The sequence below is a fragment of the Theobroma umbraticum genome, unplaced genomic scaffold (genome assembly GCF_002168275.2).
Source record: "Theobroma umbraticum cultivar Fairchild unplaced genomic scaffold, ASM216827v3 scaffold_34.0, whole genome shotgun sequence".
Classification (NCBI taxonomy): Eukaryota; Viridiplantae; Streptophyta; class Magnoliopsida; order Malvales; family Malvaceae; genus Theobroma; species Theobroma umbraticum.
In genome coordinates, this window is record NW_018397275.1 from 135552 (window position 1) to 146349 (window position 10798).

Consider the following 10798-nt stretch of genomic DNA (forward strand, 5'->3'; position numbering starts at 1 on the left):
GGAAAAGCGTCGGTATTCGCAATCGTCAGCTTTCAACTGAAGACAAGGAAATCCAAGCGAGGATTTCGAAACCGTTTTTTGGGGAAGGGGGAAAAACAACCAACCAGCGGTTCATGCTACCGTGCGCGGCTGGTGCTTATGACTTTCATTAGTTTTTTTTTTAATTTTATTTTAATTATGCTGTTGGAAGCTGGGAGACGAACAAGAGAGGGAAGTTGTGGTGGTTTTTGCGGTGGCAGACGTCTCCTGTCTCTAACCGTTTTCATTGTTGGACACGTTGAAAGGTATGGGATTTATCTTTTGTTTAGCAACGAATTAGAAAATTGGGGCACAGTTGGTGTGTCAAAATCAAGTCAGTGTGGTGGGAATTCTGATCGTTTCACCTCATCCTCACATGGCGTTTTTCCATTATCAAGGTAATGCCTTGTTGGTAAATCTCTTTTCTCATGCAACAACTTTGCACAAGAGGAGGAGGCGAGTGGGACTGGGGGGGGGCATCTCCTAATCTTGTCTTGGCCTCAAACTCAAAGTTACCCGTTTGGTTGTAAAGTGGTGATGAAACTTTCACTGATCCATTGCTAACCATTTTATATTTCGGCGGCAAATTAAAGAAGCAGAGGAGAAAAGTTATTTACTTCTACGCAGTCACATGTCACCTACCAATACCTTAGAGAATTGGATCAATTTTCTCATGTCTAAAGTACATGTTATGCCTTTGAACATATTCCCATGCATCAGACCTTCCAGGATTCACCAAGAATTATAAAAGCTTCATAACCCAAAGAGAATATCTGAAACATTTTGGAATGTTGACTCGGACCTAATAAAATCTATTTGGCATTTTCCTTTTTCTCTTTTATTCCTCCCTCCTTTTTAATCTTTGGTGTCAACTTTATTTCTCTCCCTTTTGTTGCTAAGATGTAATCTGTCCTAATAACATAATTATGGGCCATAAATGTTTGGAGCAAGGGGAGATTTAAGACAATGAGTGGAGTCGATATATACAAACCTAGCTTTTGCAGAAAAATGAAAAACTCTTTCCACACCTTCTAAGATGAACATGATTGATGTGGTTACAGGCACTATCCAGGAACTGACCTCTTATCAAATGGTCTGCATTCTGATCTCATGAAATTATGGACTTTGGTTGTGTATTTATAGACAGATTAGAATTCGGAAACACATGTTTGATCCAGATGGAGCAAGATAATGATACCAAAGGTATAGTGGCAAGGCATGCTTTGCATGGTAGAGCCCAGAAAACACCCCAAAATCAATCACTACCAATAAAATCTTTCTAACAAGCCAGTCTAGTCGAGGTACACCCGAAGGTGGAGTTAGTGCTTCATGGACGTAAGCTCCCCTTTTCCATTTCCTTTTTCCTGTTACACTTAGGAAAATCAAACTTTTATTCAAAAAATCAACCCTCACTCGAAAGTTGCCCATGGCCATGCGCGCATCCCTTAGCATATGAATGTGTAAACGTTAAAGGCAGTTTGCTAGGGAAGAAGCCCGCCCGGCCTCGTGTATGACAAGGACGGGTGCTGATAGCCTTTAAATCCTTATTAATTCTGGCCATAATAAACATGAGACCAAGACCCCAAACATGGAGACCGATATTCTGACCTGCAAACGAGCCACAGTCGTCGTTTGTTACATTTTTACTATTTCATGATTTATATGGAATGTGTTTGTTGAAAAATAATTTAACACTTTATAATTTCAATGAAATATCATTGTTGAGATAAAAGCATTACAAGTTTTAATAAATATATATATACATAAATATACTGATTAATTTTTTTAAAAAAATAACATTAAAATGTTTGATATATAAATATTTTATTAAATTAAAAATATATTATTAATTTTCAAAACTACTTTTATGTATCAAATTGTTAATTTAACAATTTAATACACTTGCATGGCAAGAGATGCCCATAGGTCTGGTTGAGTCTACTAAGCATTCCTTTTCAGGTTGTCGTGAGCTCGAATTAACTTGCACATAAAACTATTATTTTATTATCAAAATAATAAAATATTTTTTATATTTTCAAATATATTTTAAAAAATAAATAAAATATTATTTATTCATAAAATAATTTATTAATCAAGTAAGGTTTGGATTTCAAAATATATACCCAAAGTGAAACGAATCGGAAGAGTACTTAATTTTACGTCCCCGTGACATGGAAAAGTCACATTACTTTCTCCTCATGTAATATAAACGTGATGCAACATACTCTAGGCCCATCATTTTATGGCATAAAATAATGTCCCCTTTTTATTACATACTTTTATATATTTAAAAAAGGAAAACAGATTTCTCACATTAAAATTTGTTCTATACAACAAACTATAAAATAAAATAAAATAAAAATATATTTGAGTTTGACAAAGCCATGCTCCCTGAATACTTTATGAACCAAACGCTTGCACAAAGCACAACCTTGAACTAGTGAGTATAAAGAACAAAAATTTTTGAATCATGATTGCATTAACTGGATCTACTATAACTATATCATGCACATCATGCCTCGGAATTACCACCCAACCAAAATTTTGCTTACAAGGCATTACCCATTCGAAGAACTCATTATTTGGATCTGTTCAAACACAGATGTCGCATCAGCAAAATTAATAATACTACTACTACTTACAATAAATATAGATAAGCAACAAACAAAAACAATGAAATAAGACCTTTAAGAAAAACAAATTACCTTATTCACAAGCAAGTTTACTTGTTCTCTGTACATTTCCTTCAAGTCTACAATATCAGCGCGGAGTTCCTCCAGCTGGATAGATGCAACCACTTAAACGTAAGAACATAAAGTGCAACAACAGTATCATACCATGTTTCTTCTCATTTTACTATTGGAAAGCCAGACTGAGTCAGAAATCCAAACACTCAATGAGACATGATACTCAAAAATGGATTGCTTATGAACATTCATTTTCATCATAATATTTAGTTAAGCTAAGCTCATGTAGTCTCCCTGCTTAATGATCTACTGATACCCTACATCAAAATTATATCGGTAGGCCTCATGATACATCCTTGAATGCAAAATTTTGTTTGCTAGCAATTGGAGAGAATACAAATTTAAAAGGGCATGTACCTCCTCATCACGTTCACCCATTAGTTCCAGAGCAGCAGAGTGTCTTCGCCTCAAGGCTTCTAGCTCTGCGCGGATTCCAGGCAGCATGGCAGCCTCCGCCTTCAACTTTTCGCACTGCAGCCATTGTAAAAAAATGTTTAAGGGCAATGATTTGAGAAAACTACAGACTAGAATATTGATAAGTAAAACCTCACTCACTTTAACTAGGCAGCAGATGGAAAACTCACCTGTGCAGTCATTTCGACTAACTCCTCAGCTAAAGAGTCACGGATAGACTCCATTGAAGTCTGAAGTGAACAACAAACAAAGTTAGTTAATATTAGCTATTTACACATTAACTCAAATCAGGAAATGTCCAGTACAGCACACTGGTTGAAAACATGTAGTGATAAATATAGTTTAATTCAAGAGCACAAAGAATAATTCATACCAAACGAGACATGTATGATGCAAGTTCACCCTCCTTTTGACGAAGGGCAGACTCAAAAGCACTAGGTGTCATGCTCTTCATGTAGAGTGGACTTAATGTTGCCTCTCCAATATTTCTCTTTTCGGTGAAACCATCAGATGAGTCCAAAGATGCTTGTAGAAAATAGCTTTCCTCCATGCTTCCCATGCTGCTAGCAGTAGAGAGTTTCCGGGACAAGCTGCCTGCACCACCATCACACAATAAGTAAAGAAGATCACAAAGATCAACTACATCATAATTCGAAGCATCATACCATTCTCCAAAGCAGAATTATGCCTTGATATTGAAGCTTGCTCAGATACAGCCACAGAATGTACCCGTGCTGTCCTTTCTAAGTCTAACCGAGCAGCTTTCTCCCTTTCCACTTCCTGTCACAAACCAAAAGCTTCCTTCTGTAAACTGAACCATAAGATCAAATCTAAGAACTAACAGGTTAAATGGGTTGTATAGGCACAAAAAACACTCAAGCAATGCCTCATCTAATATAAACTACATATGAAACTTTTAGAATATGCAATCATGTCAAGAATACAAGATAGCCTTCTTTCTTACCATCAAAGTTCAAGAAAAAAAAATTCAAGCAAGGTCATTCAATTAAAGAGAGCTCCCTTAGAAGCTACAGACAAAAGAAAGGGAGATGTCCCAGTTGATCAAATACAAACAAAGAAATTAACATAAGTTTCAGCTAACTATGAATCAAAAGCACAACCTGCTGTAGAAGTTCCCGGTGCACAAGTGCATCATGTAACTCTTGCTTATGTTTCCGTCTTAGTTCCCTAATTTCTTCTTCAAGCTGGTTTGCCCGACCTTCTTGAGTATCAGCTTCCTCCTTTGCTGCTAGGTATTCCTGTCTATTCTCAGCAGCTCTCTGTCTCTCTTTCTCAATGGACTTGCTTAGCTGCGTTTGTTCTGCTCTAAGACATGAAATCTGAAGCAAAGCAAAGCAAATGTTTAAGCTGATAAGTAGAAATGTTTCCACATGAAAATAAATCAGCCACAGAAGTAGAACCTGAGCTTCAAGAACATTAATTCGTGATAAGGTTTGAGATAAGCGTTCATTCACAGATCGCTCTCTCTCTTCCGCAGCTGCAGCTTTGGCCTCTGCTTCCTGTAGATTCAATAGAATAAATAAATATTAAGAAAAAGTTAGGACTATGTATAAACTTCACCATGTGATATCATAACATGCAATAACATTCTAGACACCTGAAGACGAGAGTTTAGAGATCTCTCCACAGCAGCCCAAGCTTCTGCTCTTTTGGAAGTTGTTTCCTATTGACATTAGAGCAAAGAATCAGTATACAAACACATTTAACATCAATATAAGGACCAATAGTCCTTGACGTTTGTTAAGAATGCATCAGAAAAACATATTTCACCTGCATGGCTTCAATCTGCCTTAGAAGAGGTCTAGTAGACTCTGGAACTTGAGTAATCAACTCCTCACACCGACGCTCACTAGCCTAGAAAACAACAAGATAGAGCTATGAACTGCTTGAAACAAATTTCTGAAAGAAAATGTATTAAGGAAAGGTTTTAATATCTATATAGTCAGCAGATGCTCAGCGCACTTGATAACGTTTTTGCATATCTTCAATGTCCCTGCGAAGCATGTCTTCTCTAAAAACTGCCTACATAATCAGAAAACAACAATAACATCATATTTCTCATCACTTAGCATTATCAAATCTGAAATATTGATTTAAACAAGAAAAAACCTGTTGCTCCTTTCTGCTTAAGGTTTGCCTTAATTCTTCAAGTGTCTGTACTAGCATGGCTTCACGTTCTTCAGCCTCTCTTAATCGACTCTCCAATTCAGTTCTGGCTTCATTGTTGGCACGTGCCTCTGCCAGTGCTTCAGCCTCCTTCGCTGCATTTAGAGCATTTGTATAGAATTCTTTTTGAGCTGCAAGCTCTGCTTGGTGTTTTTCAATTGTTTCTTGCAGCAACTTCTCTGTAGCTGTCTTGTCCTTCTTGATGCTCTCTACTTTGTTCTCTTCGACCTAAAAGCAAGAACAAGGGGCATGCATGATAAACAAGTGGAAAGAAAAGTTTAATTTGTAACAGGAATGCATTTGTTAAGGACAGAAATCCTTTTATGCAGTTCAAGCAATTCTTTGACAAAAATATGCTAAAAAAAAACATGGTATATTGTAGAAGGTCAAGAGTAAAATATGCCCTAGGAGTGGAACTCAGGGAATTTCCACTTCGTCTCAGGTCTTATGGAATTGAGTACAATTTGTTTACATCAGTTTCAAAAAAATGAAGAAAGTAATAATGAACATTAAAAATAACAAGCAGTGTTTCTTATTCTTTTTAAAGTTTTGTTAGGTGAATAAACAGCATCAATGGTATGAGAATCCAAGTGTAAGGCTAACTTTACAGAACAAAAGATTTTATAAATTAACAGCATTTGGTAGTTCTATGACATTCTGCCTATTGAACCAAAAAATACCAAGTATGAAACCAAGCATCCTAATGAACAAAGTGTGAATACAGAATACCAAACAAAATATCTATAACAAGCAGTGTTTCACAACTATATTGAATAAAACTATATGATATAAGTAAATCATATTTAAGCCTTGTGTACCATGTCAAAATCCATTAACCTCGACGAAATTGTTTTGCTCAAGGGAGGTTAGAAATTGAACGAGGCAAGAATACAGCTCATAATATCTTGAATTCTACAATGACAGGAGGAAGAAAAGCTAATTAACCAACTAAATTCCAATTTTAAGACATGCACTTGCCTGAAGCTTTGTTGTCAGGCCTTTCTTCTCCTCTTCGAGCTCTCTAATCTAGTATCACAAAAATACAAGGAAAAAAAGGTAAGAAAGGGAAGAGAAATAAAGAACAAAGAATATTTACCAGAAAAATCCAAGAACCATCAAACCTGTTATCATACCTGAGCCCTTAATCTCCTAATTTGAGCTTCTTGAGCAGCCTGCTTCTTTGAAAGCTCTTCACCTGAGAGGATAAGCAAATATCTTGCGATAAGAATGCATAACAAACAAGGGTATTATATTTTCTCAAGAATCATCTAACCAACTAAATCTCACCCACAAACTCAAGTAGATGCACCAAAGAGTACTCCTTTTACACTAAAATCCCATTTTTGGTAAATTCTAGAAGCCTCCCTAGATTAGAGTTCAATTCTAAGGTTAGGTGAGCAAGGACTTGGTGATATATATGGAGAAATTTAACCATTTTCTTTGTAGAATTCTCTATATATACAACCTATACCTGCTTTCAACTTTGTTGCCTGATAATCCAACTCATATTATTTCTTAACAATGAAGCATGTCCATATATTATCCATAATACCCTTTTTACACAAGCCCCATTATAAAGATTTGACATGACGACTATCCAACAAGTAACAACAATCTAAGATAAGAAAATAATATAATTTTGGACAAAAAAGAATGACAGAACATTGCATCAAATGTAAACAGGAGTTTTCATAACTCTACCTTCAGCCATCACTTGATTAATTATTTCATCTTTTTCCTTCAAAAGAGCTGCAGCATCACTTTTTTTATTCTGCTCTCTCCGAAGTGTATCCCTTTCCTTAGTAAGAGCATAAACCTGGAAAAACACACGCCGAGAGACAACTAAAGATAAAAAAATATTAAATTTGAGGGAAAAAAGACACAACGTTTTCCCAGAAAATCTGTCCACTTATCATGATCTTCTATGAAAGCATAGAAATGCATTCACACCATTTCAACTAAATATTAATTACAACTAAAAGGGGCAGACTACATATGCCATTTAGCACCTTTTTAAAACTACCCTAAATGCAACAAATCTCATGAAGAAACTTCTTGATTGGTAATAAAAAAAATTGCAAGGCAATTAGAAAGAAAAATGCAAAAATATCATTGGAAGGCAACTTTTGACAAGGGCAGAATTTCATTTTTGTCATTGAGAAAGATGACTATACTGTTATACATAAGATACTTTAAGCATTATATCACCTGATCATTGATGCTGTTATGAGAATGAGAAATAGCAAGAAAACGCATTGCTAGAAACTTGAGATCAGTCCATGATATGGCCTCCCATTGTATTTAATCTTGTACATGTAGTCAATAATGCATTTAACCCAATACACTATGTAAGAGATGTCTAAAACATGACAGACAATACTTTTCCTTTTGACTCAAGATATTGCGACAATTAAAGTGCAAGTCTTAACTGTTAACCTATTCCACAAAATAAAATTATAAATTTTTTAACATAGTAACTGAGGCTAAAGACACTACTAAACGTTAATAACAGATTTCCATAAGCACTTGAATTGAACTCGGTTATATACTCTTTTTCTTTTTCTTTTACATCAGAAATGCACTGCAACAAAAAATTATCAATTACCTCCATGGAATGCAAAACGATAAAGCTCAAACTAACTAAACCTTGATTCAGAACTAGTTGCAATACCTTGTATGTTGAATGATGAAATAACTGTAATTACTAACTATGGAAAATGGTGATAGCCTTTATGCAATCAATTTTACTAGATACTCAAAATTTCCAACTTATATGATACTTGCCTTCTTCAATCGATTGTGACCACTCAATGCACTTAAAAAAGAGCATGAAAGCTGATAATTGAGTGCAAGGTCCATATATTGATAGACATTGAATATATAATGTACAATGAACTTAATAAAAAAGTTAGAATATATAAACTTTTGAAGAGCTTGCCTGACGCATGCTAAGGCAAGCTGGCATGCTAGATCATTAAAAGCACGCATAGCATTTAAAGATATGGTATTCAGTCCTGATGGGGACATCCCAAAAATAAGTTGCTGGGACTTTCAACTCAGAGGTCCTGGATTCAAACCTCATGGGGGCTTGGGGTAATGGAATGGAATAGGGCTAATGCTTCCTGTGCAGTGCAATGCCTAGTATGCTGTCGTACATACACAAGAATATGCTATATTGGTAACAGGGTCATTCTGCCCACCAATTGAGGAACAACAAGGTACATAATCAACCCTTCAAAATTTCAACAAAAATTTACTTCTTGGCTAAAAGTCCTAACAATTCTCAATGGAAATATCTCAAGCATAAATATAAACAGAAAATTAATAGAGAAAGAAGTAAAAAGTAATGGAGGAGAGGGATTTTTTGTACATACCTTTCTTTCAAGAGTTGCAACTCTTTGATGGTATTCCTCTCGCAAAGACTCAATTTCAGCTTCATTGGATTTTCTCTGTTTCACAATTTTCAGCTGTTAACTTGCAATTACATTTTATATTTTTATTAGGAGAGACACATTGGAGTATATTTCTAATCATCTAATTTAGAAATTATCACTCATGTCTTCAACTGTTGAAAGATTAAACTAGAAGCAGCAGAAAAAGGGAATAGAATGTGGTCGAAAGTGATTGACTTGTACTTTAAAAACAAAAAAAGAAAATTAGAAGAACTAGAAACAAATGACAATGTTATAACAATTAAGATAAAGGTTTAACAATTTGAATGCTACATATAAGTGTTTCTCATTTAAACAAATTAGTACTTTTTACATCATTAGATTAATTCAACAAGGAACTGAACCAACCCACAATGCTGTTACCAACTTCTCCAAGAAAGTTGAGCTATAAATAAAAATCAAAGACAATAACTGTCGCCGTCATTGCGAATGGTTTGCATAAACAGAATTCTAACTGCTCAGAGACCACACATTCAGAATCCGTACAAACCAGTGTTCTACAGCAAAAATCAGAAGCCTCATACAAAATTTACTCGAGAGGAACAGAACTCCACTACTGGGGATGTCTCAATTCTAAGATGAACAACAGACAGAATAATATATGATAAAAAATTTCTTCACATGAGAGATTCAACCATATTTCATCTCTAAGATATCCAATTTAAAGACACATTTACCAATTGATGATTCTAAGGTGTATTAGGTTAGATTAAGTTTTATACATGGAGTGAAAACACATATGCAGAACAAAAAAGAGTTTGATCAGCAACAGTAAAACATATATGATAAGAAGCCTTTCTTAATACACTAATAGATCGTATAAAAAATGTACAGAAATGAAAAATGAAGATCAGATCTCCATCTATGCATCAATCTATCATCATACATCAGCCATGGCACACGGCTATTGTTATTATATTAACAGCCTTCAGGATGAATCTTCGAATTGATAACTTGGATTTTGAAAAAGAAATGCTGTCGTTCATTCTTTTTAATCTCTATTTAAATGTTCACGTCTGTTGAAAAGGTTAATGCACTCACAAAGTACTGATAATCAACAGAGAGAAGAATAAAACACATTTAAGTGTCACTAGCACAGAGACAAAGCCAAACAATGTTAAAATTTCTAGGGGAAGAAAAATGCCCATACATACCTTCAAATCCTCAATTACAGCTTTAAGTTGCTCATTCTCATTCATCAGCTTTGCAATTTCATCAGCTTTTGCCTGAAAAGATAACAAATTGAAATTGCAAATAACCATAAAACTTCAACCAAAATGGATAATAAAACAGGATTTTTTTTTTTTTAGTGCCCTCTCGCTCAGATAAATGTAGCATAAGGTATCCTCAGCAGATGCACGGAAGAGAAAGGAAAGGAAAATTTATAACCAAAAAAAAAAGAGAGAGAAGTATGACATATAAACGTTCCCTGTTTAATTTTAGTTGTAAGGACATATTGTTACAGAAGGTAAAAGCTGAAGACTAAGGTTTAATATCAGAAGATCACCCTTGCAGAGAATGAAATACACACTAGCATGAGGACCACACCCTCCCCTTTTCCCCCCTTCTCTCTTGAAAAGAAAGGAATGAATTAAAGAAACAAGCTTTCTGATGTTATGAAGTATTATAAAGGATCTAACATACATAACTTCCTTTTAGTCAATATAGAGAAGTGATGCAAATGACAGAAAGAATAAGGGAAGGAAAGATGCTCATAAGCTTCATCCAAAATTAACAGGCCATCAATGAACTTCTGAAAGAACAGCAACCATGTATCAAGTCAATTTCATACACGCATGCTTCCTATATAAAACAATAGACCATGTGAAGTACCTGAGCTTGCCTTGCAGCACCTTGCAATGCAGATTCCATCATTTTCATTTCCATCTTCACCTTCTCCAATTCATGCATAGAATCTGCTGAGTCAGACATGGTAGTTGCAGAGCTCAAGCATTGCTCTTCTTTAGCATCAGTCTCACT

At 35.1% G+C, this 10798-nt stretch overlaps 1 protein-coding gene across 2 annotated transcripts in view; it reads right to left on the minus strand.

Moving 5' to 3' along the window:
- Window positions 1-2256: 2256 nt before the first annotated feature.
- Window positions 2257-10798, minus strand: part of GC5 (golgin Putative 5) — a 10928-nt gene continuing 2386 nt past the window's right edge. For both annotated transcript variants that reach the window (XM_021442936.2, XM_021442937.1), the window contains exons 3-20: window positions 10652-10798; window positions 9973-10044; window positions 8741-8815; window positions 7068-7182; window positions 6500-6561; window positions 6345-6392; window positions 5310-5594; window positions 5163-5222; window positions 4971-5054; window positions 4798-4863; window positions 4601-4699; window positions 4301-4519; window positions 3845-3959; window positions 3553-3773; window positions 3350-3409; window positions 3123-3236; window positions 2724-2798; window positions 2257-2606 (exon numbers count right to left, since the gene is read on the minus strand). The exon at window positions 10652-10798 is cut by the window's right edge and continues 797 nt beyond it. In XM_021442936.2, the coding sequence (XP_021298611.1) occupies window positions 2577-2606; window positions 2724-2798; window positions 3123-3236; window positions 3350-3409; window positions 3553-3773; window positions 3845-3959; window positions 4301-4519; window positions 4601-4699; window positions 4798-4863; window positions 4971-5054; window positions 5163-5222; window positions 5310-5594; window positions 6345-6392; window positions 6500-6561; window positions 7068-7182; window positions 8741-8815; window positions 9973-10044; window positions 10652-10798 (1947 nt within the window). In that variant the 3' untranslated portion in view covers window positions 2257-2576. The remainder of the gene's footprint in view (window positions 2607-2723; window positions 2799-3122; window positions 3237-3349; window positions 3410-3552; window positions 3774-3844; window positions 3960-4300; window positions 4520-4600; window positions 4700-4797; window positions 4864-4970; window positions 5055-5162; window positions 5223-5309; window positions 5595-6344; window positions 6393-6499; window positions 6562-7067; window positions 7183-8740; window positions 8816-9972; window positions 10045-10651) is intronic.